The sequence below is a fragment of the Mesoplodon bidens genome (assembly GCF_964165515.1).
Source record: "Mesoplodon bidens genome assembly, chromosome: 8".
Classification (NCBI taxonomy): Eukaryota; Metazoa; Chordata; class Mammalia; order Artiodactyla; family Ziphiidae; genus Mesoplodon; species Mesoplodon bidens.
The window spans coordinates 60166360-60186919 of record NC_138165.1 but is presented as its reverse complement, the minus strand read 5'-3'; the positions used below and the strand labels follow the sequence as shown (position 1 = coordinate 60186919).

The following is a 20560-nucleotide window of genomic DNA, read 5'->3' as shown; positions in this document are numbered from 1 at the left end:
AAAAACAAAAACAGAAAATTCTGCAATATTTTTAAAATTAAAAAAAATTTTTTTTTTTGCGGTACACGGGCCTCTCACCGTTGTGGCCTCTCCCGTTGCAGAGCACAGGCTCCGGACGCGCAGGCTCAGCGGCCATGGCTCACGGGCCTAGCCACTCCGTGGCATGTGGGATCTTCCCGGACCGGGGCACGAACCCATGTCCCCTGCATCGGCAGGTGGACTCTCAACCACTGAGCCACCAGGGAAGCCCCTCTGCAATATTTTTTGCTCTATGTGAAATAAACTATAAAAGCAACCCAAGCTTTCAGCTTTAAGAACTGTATCCTTACACCCATCTGAATTTACCTCTTGATTAATACATGTTATGCATATATCAGTTTTCATTTGCTTTTAAGCATTTACATAAACGGGATGTCTATTTTTTTCTTATTCCAAATTATAAATGCCAAGAACCAGTTATAAAATCACACTGCCATGAAGTTACACAGAAACAACTATAATTAGCTTTAAAATTTTATTGAAATTCAGGTTTAGATTATTTAACAATTTAATATATTATATTGTATATTTTCTAACCAGTATTCTCACCTGCTTTACATGATTTCTGAGCACAATTTTTAAGAGTTGACATTTTCTGCCTAATTTTCCATGATATGCCAATTATACATTCATTAAAATCTCAGATACTCCCATAAAATTGTTCTTACCTCAATGTCAGAATTTAAAAAAATAAGACCAAATATTGAAAATGTAAGACATTAATAGTAGCCACTGCAATATAGAAAAGAAAATTTACACAATATTAACTGTTTAAAATTGCTGTTAACATTTATTGTAGTAATGTAATATATGAACATTTAACATAACAATATGAATTTTTCATTAAAATGTTCAACCATTTCCTACTGAAGCATGTCCAAAGTTATAAAAATCTTCTCTTTTAAAGTAACCTATACTGAATTAGTCCAAAAGTAATTGTGGCACTTTGGATAAGACATTTATTTTATTGCATATTTTAAGTACCTAAGGTACAGCCTGATTAATAGCAGGTACTGGAAAGAATAAAAAGCAACTGTTTCCTTAAGGAGTAAGTCGTTTGGGATCACGGGGAAACATTGAGGTCTGACGAACATTGTGCAAGCCCAAAAACAGCATAGTCACTCGTTCCAACCCTGGAGAAAACAAAATAATCATTAATTCATTTTCTGAAAATCTCCCAGGGTCTTACCTATTGAAAACTACCAAAACAATATCACTGATCAACAAAATGCTTTTCCTTGTTAGGAAGAAAAATGACTTCTATTATTTTGAGTTTAAAATGGAATATTTTGGGTCTGATTCAGAAACAGATGATGCTGTATGTGGGAAGGACTAAATGAGATATTCTTAAGCTGTATGGATTCTGTGAAGTGTGAACTACAAAAATCTATGTAAATATCCAAAATTTATGATCTAAACAAACAAAAAGTATTTTATAAGCCTATTATTATGTTTTCAAATGAGGCCAGATTTTAATTATGTAATCCAGGCCATCAGTGTAAGATGAAAGTCATAAACTTGTTCACGGAAATTTGATTCAATGGAAGTTACCAGAAATTTATTATAATTCAATACACACGAAACATGGAGGTTCCTACCATAAAAGACTCTATAATACATTATTGTACTAAATGTTTTGAATGTAGAAGAGCCTGATTTTGACATGTGACTTAAATACTATATTACTGACAAAAATTAAGAACAAGTATCACCTAAGAAACACAGCAAAACTAGCAAATGAAACTTTTTGTGTGCAATATGATATATCTAGTTCACTGAATTTTAGCAGGCTAATACATCCCACAAAGAAGGCAAGGTCAAAGAATACTTTTATATATCAACAACTTTTAAGTTTAATATGTTCAACATCTAAAAGTAATATAAATAAAAGAATTAATATTTTTATTTCTATTCCTTACTCAAAAACATCTGCAGACGTAAATTTGAACCTTGTATTATAGTAACCTAACACTAATCAAAAAAAAAAAATCACCATATCCCATCTTCCACTCAAATATTAATTAACAAAAATAGGTAGTATTTTGATAACCATTCAAGTGTCTTTCTTCACAAGCATGATGAAAATTTACATTGTCAGTTACAAAAGTTTGAAAAATATCATGCAAAATGCACATCATTCAATATTCTAAGAGAAAATAGCCATAAATTTCCCATTGAAATTTAAACTATGTATATATTCAATGTAGCATTGTTTGTAATAACAAAAGGCTGGTAATACCCTACATGCCTATCAATAGGAAGCTGGTTAACAAGATTACCATGCACCCTTTCAATGGATTCTATGTAGTGATTAAAAATGAATGAAAAAGCTCAAGTATTGATAAGGAACAACTTACAAAATATAGTAAGTGAAAAATGCAAGGTATTGAATGGTTTAGTATACTACAATTTGTATAAAAAATGTATTTTAAAAAGTGCATGTAGCTTTGCATATGTAAAGATTATCTTTGCAAAGGCAAAGAGGAAACTAGAAATAATAGTTTTCTGTAGGGAGGTGAATGTACACTCTTCTATATGCTTTGAATTTGAAATTTTTGTAAGTATATTACCTGTTTACCAAAAACCCCAAAACAAACAACAGAAAACTTAAGAGTTATTGATACGGACATCCAAAAGTTGAGTAAGTTAAGTGTTTACTCATTTTCAATCACAGAGCAGCATCCACTCTAGAAGTGGTTCTAAAAGCCAATGAAATGTTACATTTCAACAAAAACATTTAGCAGCAATATGAACTAACCTGAGGGAGAGCTTTAATCTGGCCTAACCTGAATGAACTCATGGGTACAGAAAGAAAAGAGGATACTCAAAATCAAATTTTCATTTAGTCATAACTCACTTAAAAAATTCTTATAATTCAAATTTGTATTATACTTAGCACTTATGAACTTATTTGTAAGCAATAACAATATACAGAATTTACTTCTTGGAGTCTAATGCTGAAGAAATTTTGTTAGAAATGAATGAACACTTTGACAAATGAAATCTGGGTTGGAAATATTGTCATAATACAAAGAAATATTACCAATGCCTCCACCAGCATGAGGAGGGGCTCCAAAGCGGAAGGAATCAATGTATGCCTTAATTTTCTCCAAATCTACAAAACAAACATAAAAAAAACCCCACATAATTTATCTTATTTAGCTTAAAAAAATTGCAAAAGCAATTACTGTACAATGAAGATTAAAACAAATGACTGTTTCTGAAAAGTCTTTAAAGGGTTTTAAAATTTATTGTTTTCAGAATATACATGGCCCTCCTCAATATATTTAAGTTGTTTACCAATTCCATGATGTAAGGCTCTCTCTGTTAGCAGCTGAGGATCATGTATTCTTTGAGCTCCTGACAGTATTTCTTCTCCTCTCATGAACATATCGTAAGAGTTGGACTGTTTCTGCAGGAAAAACAAAAAAATACCACTCAAGTGGCTATCACCCTATCACACATACGTGGAAAAACACCCTTTGTTGCATGAAGAGCAAGTCCATTTTTTCCTACAATTAATGATGGAACCTGCTCCAATAAACATGATTTGTTTCTCTAAAACAGGATTAAACTAGTGAGGGTTGAATAATAAGTTCTTCCTTGCCTCTATCAGATTTTATGTTCCCCTTCTCCCACACCTTCCAACAACAAATCAGAACATTATATCTTCTTTTAAGAAGTAGTGCTGATTCTTGGGCTTCCCTGGTGACACAGTGGTTGAGAGTCCGCCTGCCGATGCAGGGGACACGGGTTCGTGCCCCGGTCTGGGAAGATCCCGCATGCTGCGGAGCGGCTGGGCCCGTGAGCCATGGCCGCTGGGCCTGCGTGTCCGGAGCCTGTGCTCTGCAACGGGAGAGGCCACAACAGTGAGAGGCCCGTGTATGGAAAAAAAAAAAAAAAAAAAGAAGTAGTGCTGATTCTTATTTCACTTTATCATCTGAAATTTTTTAAGTGTGATATGATCTTGAGATCACTTTTGGAACTTCAAATTATCAATAGGTGTTAGTCTTTTTAACTTTTAAAACGCCATTATTTTAAGGAAAGTAAATTGAACATCAATTTACCATAGCTCAAACAATTCCTTATCAGGTTTTAACTTCTTTCCTTGTCTTTCAATAAACCAATGGTTCTCAAAGTGTGATTCCTGGACTGGTAGCTTCAGTATTACCTTATCAGAAATACCAATTATCAAGCTCCACCCCAGACCAACTAATCAGAAAGTCTGGTGATGGGGCCCACCAATCTGTGGTTTAAAAGCCCTCCAAGTGATTCTGATGCCCACTAAAGTTGGGGAACCAGTGCAGAGGAAAAACAATGAAAAGCCACAAGACATTATTTAGATTAACTACCAGGACAGAATGTGAATTCTTAGTTCAAGATCAATAATAAAATGATTTGGTAAAGTCTTCAAATCTATTAATACTATTTGTTGTTTATATAGTGTTACTTCCTCATATATCTTTAAAAATGACATGAGGAACTTCCCTGGTGGCGCAGTGGTTAAGAATCCGCCTGCCAATGCAGGGGACACGGGTTCGAGCCCTGGTCTGGGAATATCCCACATGCCGTGGAGCAACTAAGCCTGTGTGCCACAACTACTGAGCACCTGCGCCACAGCTACTGAAGCCCGCGTGCCTAGAGCCCATGTTCTGCAAAAAGAGAAGCTACCACAATGAGAAGCCCACGCAGTGCCACAAAGAGTAGCCCCCGCTCGCTGCAACTAGAGAAAAGCCCGCGCACAGCAAAGAAGACCCAACACAGCCTCCCACAAAAATAATAATAAATTAAAAAAAGAAACACATGAAAATTATTTTTAATACACGTTCTGGGGACTAATTTGCTAGAATATTCAAATTTCACAGTATCATTTTGACCTGACAGAAACTAGTAGCAATACGTATAAAAACGTGTCCATCAAAATTGCAAGTTACTAATGAAAACCATTATTCCCATTGTACAACTTGACACGGTGACAATAAAGTTTTCCATCTTCCCCCAAACAGGTTATTTAAAATCAAATTACTTACAGGATTTCTTGGGTCAGGCATGGTATAGAAAGGTCTTACAGCCAATGGATATTTATCAAGAATATAAAAATCTGTATCATACTAGAAAAAGAATAAATATGATTAAAACAGATTTTTAAGAAGTTTAATGAAAGTAAAAAGAAGGCTACCATTTCAATTAACTGTCTTTTTTTATACATAAGTTTTGTTCTTCAAAATTACTGTACACTCTACATACAATAACTATTCTGCTTCTTTCAAGTAACACCTGTATCCTACAGTATTTTGCCATGATGTTATAAATTCTTCCAATATACTTAATTTTTAGGAGTTGTTGACTATTCGATCATAGTTCAAATATGCATTTTTCATTTTCTTTTTTTGGACATGTAATATTTTTACAGTTTCTCCTCCATTGAAAATTATGCTGTGATAAACTTCTTTGATTTTCATTTTTTTGCATTGCAATTCTAGCTCATTTAATTTTTCAGATGTATTTTATAACTATTTTTGTTAAATTATCCCAAATCTCATTGGGTTTTACAAAAACTACATTAAATCTATAAATTATTTTGGGAAAAACTGATGTATTTTACTATATTCATCTTAAAAAAACCTTGATTATTCCCCCCAATAATTTAAATTTTCACTTAGATATCTAATATTTTAGATACTAATTTGGTAGTCTTTCTTAGATGAAAACTACAATTGAAATAGATAACATTAACATGAAATTATGACACTTTTGTTAGAAAGAATATGTGACCTACATTTAGTTAAAAAAAAACCAGTCACGTTTCAAATGTTTTGATGTTAAACATTTTTCCTAAAACTGGAGCACAGAGAGAATGTCAACAGAGCTGACAAATTAGAAATGGCCCTACTGAAACATCATTTTAAAGGTATAAACTCAGTACTATGCAGTTTCACAAACAGGCTAGTTCCCCAGTCAGTTGAACAGTTTTGAATGCAACCAGCAGGAGGAGCTCAAGGACTGTTTTTATTCAATTACACAATTTTCTTAATTTCTTTAAAGATCACACTAAGTTTAGCTTTTCTCTTCTTTGGAATTTTAGAAAATGAGATAGGAAAGTAGCTTTCATGTAAGAGGCATAAAGGAAATTCATTCACCCTCTAGTCCCATGAATTAGCAAGGGTAGTCAGGGAAGACCATTTCTAAATAATTTAAAATCATCTTAAGGTCCTCTCTAACTAATCTGACAGACTTAGACATCACTTTTAGAGGTACCTCAGTACAACTTATGCAAAAATCAAATACTGAGCTAATCATACCATTTGGACAAAGCCTGTCTGAGTACTTTTTATTTTTCTAAGAATTAAAAAAAATATATTATGCCCCTTGGTTTTTATTTATTCTGGAATATTACCATTCTAGGAAGATTAGCCGAGCCCCCCTTGCAACTGTTCTCTAGTTCCAGGGTATGTTTCAAATTTATAAAAAGAAATCCAGCATGTACAAGAGTCCTTACCTTTTCCTTTACCAAACGACCCAACAGTTTTTCATTTGGTGTACTGAAAAAGAAACAGGAAATCAGATGTTTGAAGATCAAACAGCAACTTAAAAGAGTTTTAAGTTAATAAGGAACCTCTTCTATTTGAAGTTCTCAAAGGATAAAAAATTTAGCAAAATACATAGTTGTCTATTCTGCTCCTTTTTTTTTTTTTTTTTTTTTTCTTTTTGCGGTATGCGGGCCTCTCACTGTTGTGGCCTCTCCCGTTGCGGAGCACAGGCTCCGGACGCGCAGGCCCAGAGGCCATGGCTCACGGGCCCAGCCGCTCCGCGGCATATGGGATCCTCCCAGACCGGGGCACGAACCCGTATCCCCTGCATCGGCAGGCGGACTCTCAACCACTGCGCCACCAGGGAGGCCCTCTGCTCCTTTTTAAAAAGGCAACTACTACTGGAAACCACTTATGAGTGCACCTGGTACAGTTAGTAGGTGCTGCTCAATAATATTTAAATAAATAGAATTTAGCAATTCACTGATTCAGAAATAACATGGATGAAGTAGTTTCCTGCAATTACAGATAATGAAAGTTTACTATACCAACACAGGCTTCTCTTGCCATTAAATGGTTCTACTTCAAAATGGTCTCTCCTTTTTTACTCTTTATCAAAGATTTATAAAACAAAAATCAGTATTTCCAAGTAAAATGTAACAGTGTATATATAAACCAATTACATTTCTATAGCCAGGACTTTGCTACTTTAAGTTCTATCCTATTTAAGAAAAATTTCCAAAATACTTACAAAAATATTATCCAACTTAAACTAATTATAGAATTTATGGTTTTCCTTAAAATGTCATCTAGCAATGTACAGGATGATTAAAACAATATATATACATATGTGTACACACACACATATATATTTGTTAAACAAATAAAGGTAAATGAAGGGTTTTGGGTGAAATATGTTTTTAAAAAAATCCTAAAAATAATAATAACCCTCTCTTCCTTCCTATATTGATATGAATTATTGTGTTGGCTTAAATATTTTAACTAAAGAACCCTTGAATAAAACGTAAGGAGATAGAAATCTCCAATCTTTATTGAACTATATAATTAATTTCAAAATTATAAATTGTTTGATCTGAATTTAGATAATATAATACAGTTATATCAAAGATCAGTGACTTGTGTAACTTTTAGAGATTTTTAAAAGTTTCATACCCTAATCCTGTATGGGGACAGATTTAGGCTGTTGTCTATACCCTCTAACACCACTGATTTAGAAAGAGAGTTCACATATTAGATGATAAAATCACAGGCAAAAGGCCCTATATTTTCTTTAAAGCATTACAAATATGAAGCAGGGGGGAAAATGCACAAAAATGGTGTTTATAAACAAAAATGTTGAAGCTTAGGCAAACCACATTAAACATAACATTTTATTTCAGATCACACATTGAACAAAACAAGCATCGTACTATATATCAAAATTAATAAAATTGAAGTTTATCAACTGGGTGAAAAATACATCATTCATCAATATATTTATTCTTTTGTATCTTAAATCTAATTACTAAAGTTTTAAAAATCACAAAGACAAACAAACCTTAGATCTTCTTCATCTCCCATTTCAATTCCGGCTTCCCTAAGCATAGCTAATGCTTCACAATACTCTAGTCTTAAAGTTGGCTCCAAAAATTTGAATGGCTCACATGGGAACTGTTTATTCACCGTCTGAATTTCAGTTTGAAACCTATTTGTACAATGATTAAGAGTTAATAAAAATGTGTGAAATAAATGTTTTCCCCACATGAGGTCACTGTGGCAATACATAAATATAAAAAATTTTTTTAACCAATACTGGTGAAATAAGGAACATACAGCTTTTTTTCTTCCACACACTCGATACACATTTTTTTCGTAAACAAAGAAGCAACATTTTTAACATTTCATTGGAGTTATTATATGTGCACTGATAAGGAAAGGACAACTTGAACAGGTTCTGGGGTAGAAACATGCCCTTTCCAGCTGAACCTGCTCATTGCCACAGATCTCCTAGCTGTCTCGGGAGCCTGTACTCAAGCGGCCAGTTGACATGGACCCAAGAGCCTATATACTATTAGTTCCATGGTTCCACTGATAACAATTTTGAATTCAGAGACAACTCAAAAGGAAATGCTTTTAGAGCAAAGCTCTTTCATGTAAAATCAGCCTCAGTATAGAAATTGCCTCAGGGACTTTTAGGCTCTTCAGTAGTAGAAACAGCAGCTAAGAAAAAATATCTGGTAGGTACTGAATACCTGTTTATGTCACATAAAATCATTCTTTGAAACAGTGTATGCACCAGAAAAAAACTGTTATCAAGAAATTAAGTTAAATAAGGAAATTTAAATACTTAAAAAATATTTAACACCATTTCTTAATCTCATTTGTCATCACAGTTGCATTAAAGGATAAAAAACTTTATAACTCATATCAGCTCACATTGTTAGAAACATAAAATACCCATTTTATGAGGCATTAAAAAAATCTGACTTTTTAATACTTTAATAACACTTGTTATCATCAAGGAAGACCAAATTAATGAACACTTATCTTCCCCCATTCCCATTATGCCGTAAGTTTGTTTAGGAGAGTGCCTATTTCTTTCTCATTTTAATAATCCCTATAGTATGTTTATTGTCTACCTTCTAAACAGGATGCACAAGACAAATGTTTACTGCACTAAACTGCTGCTGTGGAAGATGGTAAGATTAAAAAGGTATATTTTTACTAAAGTATTTATGGATGAAATGATAGCTGAGGTTTGCTTCAAAATAAGAGGGCAGGGGGGAAATGGGTAAAACAAAATTGGCCATGGATTGACAATGGTTGAAATTGGGTGATGAGTATATGGGGTTTCATTAGGCTAGTCTATCTACTTTTGTAAGAGATTTAGAATTTTCCATGATTAACAGAACTGAAAAAAGTATGTTTACATTCTATGAAAACAGTAGAAATAAAAACACTACTACTTCCTGATTAGTCTTAAAATTTTAATGGAAGTAATAAACTTTAGCCATTGATTTATTCAAATCTTGATATAAGTAGGGTTAAGATGACGCCAATAATTAATTTTTAAATTGCTTTGCTTTGGATATTAACACCTATTCATGTTAATCAATGTTAATACAAAAATATGAATATCAATATTTTAACACATTATTGACCGGAGATGTATTAATACGTCTTTTGTTACCTGAATGTCATTGACCAGAGACGTATCAATATGTTTTTAGAGAGTGATACAATTAACATCACCGTGCGAAGTTGTTAGAGCTTAAAACTGATCAAGGACAGCTTATGATTATCATTATCATTCACATTTTGCTCCATTAGGTTTTTGTTCCAACCTTGTGTATATTATAAATGCAAGTTTATTACCATAAAATTTTCAAAAATGATACATCACGAAATTTTGAGTGAAGAAGAATTTTTCAGTGAATTTTATGCAGATACTTTTTCTGACTGTCCGAGCGACATATATACTAGTGTCTCAAAAGACGACAGTTCTTCAGAATGTAGTTCTGATTTAGACGACGTGAATATCAGACCAACAAAAAGACAAAAAACTGGGCTTCCCTGGTGGCACAGTGGTTGAGAGTCCGCCTGCCAATGCAGGGGACACAGGTTCGTGCCCCGGTCCGGGAAGATCCCACATGCCGCGGAGCGGCTGGCCCCGTGAGCCATGGCCACTGAGCCTGCACGTCCGGAGCCTGTGCTCCGCAATGGGAGAGGCCCGCGTACCACAAAAAAAAAAAAAAAAAAAAAAAAAGACAAAAAACCTTAGTGATTGATTCTGATAAGGAAAGTGAAAATGAAACTCAAGGTGCTAGAGAATGCTCCTTTGCTGCTACAGAAGAGTGGATTGAAGACAACATTTCACAAAAATTATAACATTTTACAGATGTGTTAGATGTAACTATTAATGTAACAACCCACAAAGTGTTGGTGAAATAACAGAATTAATTTTTGGTAACAACTTTTTCAAGCTGGTTGCTTCTCAAACAAACTTGTATCGTACACAGAATGAAAAATCATATAAAAAGTATGATAAGGTTTTAAAATGGACAGATGTAACCAACAGTGACATGATGAAGTTTCTTGGATTAATAATTTTGATGGGACAAATAAGAAAGTCACACTGGAAAGAATATTGGTCGACTGATCCCTTACTTGAAACACCTATCTTTCCAAAGATTATGACAAGAAGAAGGTTCGAACAAATAGTGACATTTCTTCACTTTAACAATAACTCGGAAACTCTACTTCCTGCAGACAGAATTTCGAAAGTTAAAACTTTTTTGGATTATTTTCTACCAAAATTTCAATTGATCTATATACCCAAACAAGAGCTATCACTTGAGGAGGCAATGATAAAGTGGATAGGACGACTCAGATTCAAAACCTATAATCACGGAAAACTTACAAAATATGGAACTCTCGTCAGGATGGTTAGCAAAAGTGAAACTGGATATATATGCAACCTTGCGATTTACATGGGTGAAGGAAAGAAACTGCAAGAAACTATTATCGGTCCTACAATCACCTTGGTTCATGGCACCATATTTACCAAGACAATTATTAAAACAGTGTGTCCACATCTGAAATATTGTTGAAAAATAAAACCAGAGTTTGTGGGATTATAAGAGAGAATCGTGGTCTACCAAACCAATTAAAGGAGAAATCTAAAAATCTACAGGGGGAGAAATAACATTCTTATGGACGGGAGAAGTGATTCTTCTTATGGAAAGACAAGAGGCTAGTCCACATGGTGAACAACTATTCATGATGCCTCCACAGCATCTACAGGAAAGGAAGACTGGAGGACTGGCCATCAGATAACTAAGCCCACCTGAATATTAGAGTATAATAAATAGGGCCTCCCTGGTGGCGCAGTGGTTGAGAGTCCACCTGCCGATGCAGGGTATACGGGTTCGTGCCCCGGTCAGGGAGGATCCCATATGCCGCAGAGCGGCTGGGCCCGTGAGCCATGGCCGCTGAGCCTGCGCATCCGGAGCCTGTGCTCCGCAACGGGAGAGGCCACAACAGTGAGAGGCCTGCGTACCACAAAAAAAAAAAAAGAGTATAATAAATATATTAAAGGAGTTATCAATCCGGTCAGTATCTGGTAAACTTCAATATCCTCTGGAAAACTCAAAAATGGTATAGGAAAGTGGGTTTCTATTTGAGTAATTGTGGTTTACTCAATGCATTTAAAATTAATTGTAGCATTAATGCACAGAATAAAATGACTTACAAGCAATTTTTGTTAGCTGTAGCTAGAGAATGGATGATAAGTGACCATTCTGGTGAATGTAGTGGTAGTCCTGCACCTGGTCTTTCTTGTGGCATTTCTAAAAGAGCCCCCCACAAAGATCCACCTTGTTGACTATCAGGTAAAAGCACATATTCTAGAGGAAATAATACCCACAGGACTAAAAAAAAGATGCCGCCAGAAAGTGTAGAGTCTGCTCTTCCAGAGGAAAGTGCAGTGAAACACAGTATATTTGTAATAGATGTTCTGTTCCCCTGCACAGAGTTGACTGCTATACTGCCTATCACACTAATGAAATATTAGAATGCTTTAGTAAGACATGCACAAAGTTTTAAATAAATACATTAAGTGCAGGGCTTCCCTGGTGGCGCAGTGGTTAAGAATCTGCCTGCCAATGCAGGGGACACGAGTTTGAGCCCTGGTCCGGGAAGATCCCACATGCTGTGGAGCAACTAAGCCTGTGTGCCACAACTACTGAGTCTGCGCTCTGAGCCTGAAAGCCACAGCTACTGAAGCCCGCACGCCTAGAGCTCATGCTCCGCAGCAAGAGAAGCCACCGCAGTGAAAAGCCTGTGCACCGCAACGAAGAGTAGCCCCCACTTGCTGCAACTAGAGGAAGCCCGCGCACAGCAACAAAGACCCAACTCAGCCAAAAATAAACAAATAAATAAATAAATTTATTTTAAAAATACATTAAGTGCAAAAAAAGTTGATATTATTCAAACGTGGGTGTTTCAATATTCACTTACATAATAAATCGCTGGCCACAGGCATTCGTTTCTGCAAAAATCCCCGAGTCAATGATGTGTTAAAATACATTTGTATATTCTTCTGTGAGAGATAAGTACTAATGATAAACAGGAGAGGGATAGGACAAAAGCCAGATAACCCAGTTTACAACTGACATAGAAACTTAAAATTCCTAAATGCTATATAGAAGACAGAAAGAAGGCTTTTATTTCCAAGTTGCCATGTTAAGTCTACTGAGAAAGCCCAGTGATAATGGTGTCTGAATCTCTAATTTTTAAGTAGAGATTTGATTTTAATCCCAAGGGTCCAATTCATGCTTGGTCTGTTGTTACAAAAACCAAAGTGGAAATTTCATATTCCAGTATTAAGTAGCGAAGATGTCAATACCTAAAATAAACGAGTTTCACAAACCTCCTTGAATTATAAATGTAAAAAGAAAATGAGAAAAGCTCTATTTCTTCATTATAGTTTCAAAAGATATTTTATTTTATAGGGAAACATCTATTGTTCTGTTGACTATCTGAATGAAAGTTGCTTAAAATAAACTCTGTTGAAATGTTTCAGAGAACAAAGGTTAAAAGAAAAGGCTGGGAGGACTGGCCAAGATTGCAGAGTAGGAAGACCTGAATTCACCTCCTCCCATGGGCACACCACAACTATTTACAGAGCAACTATCAATGAGAACAACCAGAAGACTAGCAGAAGAGATCTTCTACAACCAAAGATATAAAGAGGAACCACAAAGAGACGGGTAGGAAGGGCAGAGGTGTGGCATAGTCAACAACCATACCCCCAACATAGGCAACCAACAAATGGGAGGATAATCACAACTGCAGAAATTCCCCCCAAGGAGTGAGAGGTCTGAGTCCTATATCGGGTTCCCCAGGCTGAGGATCCTGCACCAGGAAGACAAGCCCGCTAGAATGTCTGGCTTTGAAGGCCAGTGGGGCTTGTATTTGGGAGAACTGAAGCCCCACAGGAAACAGAAAATCCACTTAAGGGTGCATGTAAAATCTCACATGCTCTGAGACCTGGGGCAGAAGTTGTAATCTGAAAGGAGACAGGGTCAGACCCACTTGCTGATCTTGGAGAGCCTCCTAAACAAGCAGAAGGCAACTGGGACTCACCCTGGGGACACAGATGTTAGCAGCAGTCTTTTTTGGAAGCTCATTCTATCGTGAGGACACTGGTGCTGGCAAGTGCCATTTTGGAATCCTCCCTCTAGCCTATTAGCGCAGGGACCAGGCCCAGCCACCAGCCAGTCAGCACTAGTCCTGGGAAGCCCCAGGCCAAGCAGCCAACCACACAAGGATAAAGCCCCATCAACCAGCAGGCCAGTAGTAGCTGTAGACCCCTTTCCTCCAAAGCCCCCAGCCACCCTAGGATCTGGTCCTGCCACAAGAGGGCCCAGGATTGGGCCCTACCAAATAGTGGGCCAGCACCAGTCCTGGGACCTGTGCTGCCCACCAGTAACCAGCAGGCTCTGCACTAGGCAGCGCTTGGCAACCAACTGGGCTGGGGGCCAGCCAAGCCTATCAGCATGCCCACAGAAGTCAGCCCTGCCATAACAGAAGGGCCTACACAGCTCATACCGCAGGCACCCCCTAGAGCATATCGCTCTGGTGAACAGAGGTGAGTGTGCTGCTGGGCCCTATACGATGTCTCCTACATAGGGCCACTTCTCCAAGATCAAGAAACATAATCAACCTACCTAATACATAGAAATAAAAACAGAGAATCAGGCAAAATAAGGTGATACTGGAATATTTTCAAAACAAAGGAACAAGATAAAACCCCAGAAGAAGAGCTAAGTGAAGTGGAGATAAGCAATTTACCCAATAAAGAGTTCAAGGTAGGGAATTCCCTGGTGGTGGTCCAATGGTTAGAACTTGGTGCTTTGACTGCAGGGGCCTGGGTTCAATCCCTGGTTGGGGAGCTAAGATCTCATAAGCCGTGCAGCATGACAAAAAAAAAAAAAAAAATCAAGGTAATGGTCATAAAGATGCTCAATTCACTTGAGAGAAGAATAGATAAACACAATGAGAAGTTTAACAGTTATTAAATATAAGAAGAACCAAACAGAGATGAAGAATATAGTTAACAAATAAATACACTAGAAGGAATCAACAGTAGATTAGATGATACAGAGGAACAATTTAGTGAACTGGAAGACAAAGTAGTCTAAACCACTCAAGTTGAACAGAAAAAAGAATTAAAAAATATGAGGACAGTTTAAGTGACCTCTGGGACAACATCAAGCAGACTAACATTCACATTATAGGGGTGCCAGAAGGAGAAAAAAGTGGCAGAGAATGCATTTGAAGACACAATAGCAGAAAACTTCCCTAACCTTGGAAAGGAAACAGATATCCAGGTCCACGAAGTACAGAGAGTCCCAAATAAGATCAACCCAAAGAGGTCCACACCAAGTCACAGTGTAATTAGGCAAAAATTAAATACAGAGAATATTAAAAGCAGCAAGGGAAAAGTAACTAGATATATACAAAGGAACTCCTATAAAACTGTCAGCTGACTTTTTAGCAGAAACTTTGTAGGCCAGAAGGGAATGGAACCATATATTTAAAGTAATTGAAGTTAATAAACCTACAATCAAGAATACTCTATCTGGCAAGGGAGGCTATCATTCAAATTTAAAGGAAAGATAGTGTTTTACAGACAAGCAAAAGCTAAGAGTTCAGTACCACAAAACTGGCTTTGTAAGAAATGTTAAAGGGACTTCTCAAATGGGGAAAGAAAGGCCACAACTAGGGAATTCTCTGGCGGTCCAGTGGTTAAGACTCCACACTTCCACTGTGGAGGCCGGGTTCAATCCCTGGTCAGGGAAGTAAGGTACCGCAAGCTGTGCAGAGCAGCCAAAACCAAACAATCAGAAGGCCACAACTAGAAATAGGAAAATTACAAAGAAACATTCTCATTGGTAAAGGCAAATATATGGTAAAGGTAGTAGATCAACCACATATAAGGCTAGCAGGAAGGTTAAAAGACAAAAGTAGTAAAATCATCTATATCCACAATAAGTTAAGAAATACACAAAATAGGGCTTCTCTGGTGGTGCAGTGGTTGGGAGTCCACCTGCCGATGCAGGGGACGCGGGTTCGTGATGTGGGTTCGTGCCCCGGGCTGGAAGGATCCCACATGCCATGGAGCGGCTGGGCCCATGAGCCATGGTTGCTGAGCCTGCGCATCCGGAGCCTGTGCTCCACAGTGGGAGAGGCCACAGCGGTGAGAGGCCCGCATACCACTAAAAAAAAAAAAAAAAAAAAAAAAAACACAAAATAAAAAGACATAAAATATGATGTCAAAAACATTAAATGTGGGGGAGGAGAGTAAAAACACAGGGTTATTGAAATGCATTTGAACTTGAGAGATCAACTTAAAATAATAATGTATGTACATAGGTTGCTATATATAAACCTCACGGTAACCATAAGCCAAAAATCTATAACAGATACAGACACACAAAAGAGAAAGGAATTCATATTAACACTAAAGATAGTCATCAAATCACAGGGAAGAAGAAAGCAAAAAGAAGAACAAAATAGAAATACAAAAACAACCCGAAAGCAAGTCACAAAATGGCAGTAAAAACATACCTATCAATAATTACTTTGAATGTAAATGGACTAAATGCTCCAAACAAAAGACACAGAGTGGCTGAATGGATAAACAAGACCCACAAATATGCTGCTTCCAAGACTCACTTCACATCTAAAGATATACTCAGACTGAAAGTGAGGGGATGGAAAAAAGTATTCCATGCAAATGGAAATGAGAAGGACATTACATAATGATAAAGGGATCAATCCAACAAGAAGATCTAACAATTATAAATATATATGCATCCAACATAGGAGCACCTAAATACATAAAGCAAGTATTAACAAACATAAGGGAGAAACTGACAATAACACAAAACAGTAGGGGACTTTAACACCCCACTTACATCACTAGACACATCACCCAGACAGAAAATCAGTAAGGAAACACTGACCTTAAATGACACATCAGACCAAATGGACTTAATAATAGATGTATATATAGAGAGAACATTCCATCCAAAAGTAGCAGAATGCACATTATTTTCAAGTACACATGGAACATTCTCCAGGATAGATCACATGGTAGGCCACAAAACAAGTCTCAATAAATTTAAGAAGATTAAATTCCTATCAAGCATTTTTTCCGACCACATGCAATGAGACTAGAAATCAACTACAAGAAAAAAACCTGCAAAAACCACTAATACATAAAGGCTAAACGATATGGTTCTCAACAACCAATGGGTTACAGAAGATATGAAAGAGGAAATAAAAAAATACCTGGAGACAAATGAAAATGAAAACACATCAATCCAAAATCTACAGAATGCAGCCAAAGTAGTTCTAAGAGGGAAGTTTATAGCGATACAAGCCTACCTCAGGAAATAAGAAAAATCTCAAACAAGCTAAACTTACACATGAAGAAATTAGAAACAAACAAAATCCAAGGTTACTATATGGAAAAAAGTAATAATGATCAGAGTGAAAAATAAATGAATTAAGAGACTTAAAAAAAAAGGAAAGATCAATGAAATCAAGAAATGGTTCTTTGAAAAGATAAAATTGATAAAACTTTAGCCAGACTCATCAAGAAAAAAAGAGAACCCAAATCAATATCATCAGAAATGAAAAAGAAGTTACAATCGACACCACAGAAATACAAAGGATCATAAGAGATTACTATGAATAGCTATATGCCAATAAAATGAACAACCTAGAAGAAATGGACAAACTCCTAGAGATCCTATAAAATCTCCTATAAAATCTCCCAAGACTGAATCAGGAAGAAACAGAAAACATGAATGGACCAACTATAATGATATTGAATCAGTAATAAAAAAACTCCCAACAAACAAAAGTCCAAGACCAGATGGCCACACAGGTGAATTCTATCAAACTTTTAAAGAAGAATTAACACATATATTTCTCAACCTATTCAAAAAAAATTCCAGAGGAAGAAACACTTCCAAACTCATATAAGGCCATCATCACACTGACACCAAAACCAGACAAAAAAAGAAAACCATACGCCCATATCCCTGATAAACATAGATGCAAAAATCCTTAAAAACTAGCAAACTGAGGCCAACAATACATGAAAAGGATCATACATCACGATCAAGTGGGATTTATCCCAGGAATGCAAAGATGGTTCAACATCCACAAATCAATCAATGTGATACACCACACCAACAAACTGAGGAATAAAAATCATATTATCATCTCAACAGATACAGAAAACCTTCTGACAAAATTCAATATCCATTTATGATAAAAACTCTCAACAAAGTGCGTACAGAGGGAACATACCTCAACATAAGGCCATAATGACAAGCCCAAAGCTAATATCATACTCAATGGTGAAAAGCTAAAAGTATTTTCTCCAAGATCAGGAACAAGATAAAGGTGCCCACTCTTGCCACTTTAATTCAACACAGAATTGGAAGTCCTAGCCACAGCAATCAGACAAGAAAAAGATATAAAAGGAATCCAAATGGAAAGAAGTAAAACTGTCACCGGTTCAGATGACATGATACTATACATAGAAAATCCTAAAGATGACTCCAGAAAACTATTAGCACTCACCAATGAATTCAGTAAAGTTGCAGGGTACAAAATTAATATACAGAAATCTGTTGTGTTTCTATACAATAATATTTAACTATCAGAAAGAGGAATTAAGAAAACAATCCCATTTACAATTGCATTACAAAGATTAAAATGTCTAGGAATAAATCTAACCAAGGAGGTAAAAGACCTGTACTCAGAATACTATAAGACACTGATGAGAGAAAGTGAAGATGATACAAACAAATGGAAAGATATACCATGTTCATGGATTGGAGGAATTAATATTGTTAAAATGACCATACTACTCTAGGCAATCTACAGATTCAATGCAATCCCTAGCAAAATAAAAGTGGCATTTTTCCACAGAACTAGAACAAATAATTCTAAAAGTTGCATGGAAACAGAAAAGACCTGAACAGCCAAAACAATCTTGAACGAAGAACAAAGCTGGAGGTATCATGCTTCCTGACTCAAACTATACTACAAAGCTACCATCATCCAAGCAGTATGGTACTGGTACAAAAACAGACACACAGATCAATGGAAGACAACAGAGAGCTCAGAAATTAACCCCAGAGAGCTCAGAAATTAACCCACACTTATATGGTCAATTAATCTACAACAAAGGAGGCAAGCATATACAATGGGGAAAAAACAGCCTCTTCAATAAATGGTGGTGGGAAAACTGGATAGCTACTTGTCAAAGAATCAAACTGGACTTTCTCACACCATATACAAAAATAAACTCAAAATGCACTGAAGACCTAAATGTAAGACCTGAAGCCATAAAAGTCCTAGAAGAAAACATAGGCATTACGTTCAATGACATTGGCCTTAGCAATATTTTTTTGGATCTGTCTCCTCAGGCAAGGGAAACAAAAGCAATAATAAACAAATGGGACTACATTAAACTAAAGCGCTTTTGCACAGTGAAGGAAACTATTAACAAAATGGAAATGCTGCCTACTGAATGGGAGAAGATATTTGCAAATGATATATCTGATAAGGGGTTGATATCCAAAATATACAAATTACTCATACAACTCAACATCAAAAAACCAAAAAACCCAATTTAAACATGGGCAGAGCATCTGAGTAGACATTTTTACAAAGAAGACACACAGATGGGCAACAGACACATGGAAAGATGCTCAGTGTTGCTAATCATCAGGGAAATACAAATCGAAACTGCAATGAGATATCACCTCACACCTGTCAGAATGACTATTATCAAAAAGACAACAAATAATAAGTTCTGGTGAGAATGTGGAGGAAAGGAAACCCTTGTGTACTGTTGGTAGGAATGTAAAGTGATACAGCCGTTATAGAGAACAGTATAGAGGTTCCTCAAAAAATTAAAAATAGGTACAATCCAGCAGTTCCAATTCTGGATATTTTTCTGAAGAAATAAAAACACCAATTCAAAAATATATATACACCCCTATGTTTACTCCAGCATTATGATTACAATAGCCAAGATATGGAAGCAACCTAAGTGTGCACTGACAGATGAATAAAGAAGATGTAGTGTATATATACACAGTGGAATATTACTTAGCCATAAAAGGAATGAAATCTTGTCATCTGCAACAACATGGATGAATCTAGAGGGTATTATGCTAAACGAAGTAAGTCAGACAAAGATAAATACCATATGATTTCATTTATATGGGGAATCTAAAAAACAAAAGAAATTAAGAAACATAACAAAACAGAAACAGACGCCACAGAGAACTAGCAGACCACAGTGGAAGAAGGGGGTTTGGGGGATGACTGGAATAGGTAAGGGGGATTAAGAAGAATAAATTTCCAGTTCCAAAAAAAAAGTCATGGGGATAAAATCCACAGCATGAGGAACATAGTCAATTGTATTGTAAAAGCTTTGTATGGTGACAGATGGTAACTAGACATATCATGGCGATCATTTTGTAATGTACAGAAATATGGAATCACTGTGTTGTGCACTGGAACTAACATAGTGATGTAGGTCAATTACACCTCAATTTTAAAAAATGCATCAAAATGTTAATGATGGTTATCTCTGGGGGGTGGTATTATGGGTAATTGTTAATCTTTATGCTTTTACTTCTAGCTGTCTGCAATAAATATGTATTGCTTGTATTAATAAAATCAGAAAGAAAACAATAAATGTCATTAGGGAAAAAAAAGGCTGTATACAATTAACTATTCATCAAAGGTACAACGCAATGAATAGAATGCCTGGAAAATACTGGTGCTATGCTACAGTATTTTTATAAGATCAATGATTAATTTCTATGTTCTTGAAATTACTCATTAGACTTGCAATGGTGTAAAAAAGTTTCAAAATATTTTTGAACTCT

General features: G+C 36.0%; 1 protein-coding gene across 1 annotated transcript in view; it reads right to left on the bottom strand.

The window, feature by feature from the left end:
* Positions 1–500: 500 nt before the first annotated feature.
* The window catches only part of DARS1 (aspartyl-tRNA synthetase 1), a 67915-nt gene continuing 47855 nt past the window's right edge, over positions 501–20560 (bottom strand). The window contains exons 11-16 of the mRNA XM_081242310.1: positions 8128–8274; positions 6539–6581; positions 5070–5150; positions 3340–3451; positions 3083–3154; positions 501–1172 (exon numbers count right to left, since the gene is read on the bottom strand). Of these exons, the coding sequence (XP_081098436.1) occupies positions 1081–1172; positions 3083–3154; positions 3340–3451; positions 5070–5150; positions 6539–6581; positions 8128–8274 (547 nt within the window). The 3' untranslated portion in view covers positions 501–1080. The remainder of the gene's footprint in view (positions 1173–3082; positions 3155–3339; positions 3452–5069; positions 5151–6538; positions 6582–8127; positions 8275–20560) is intronic.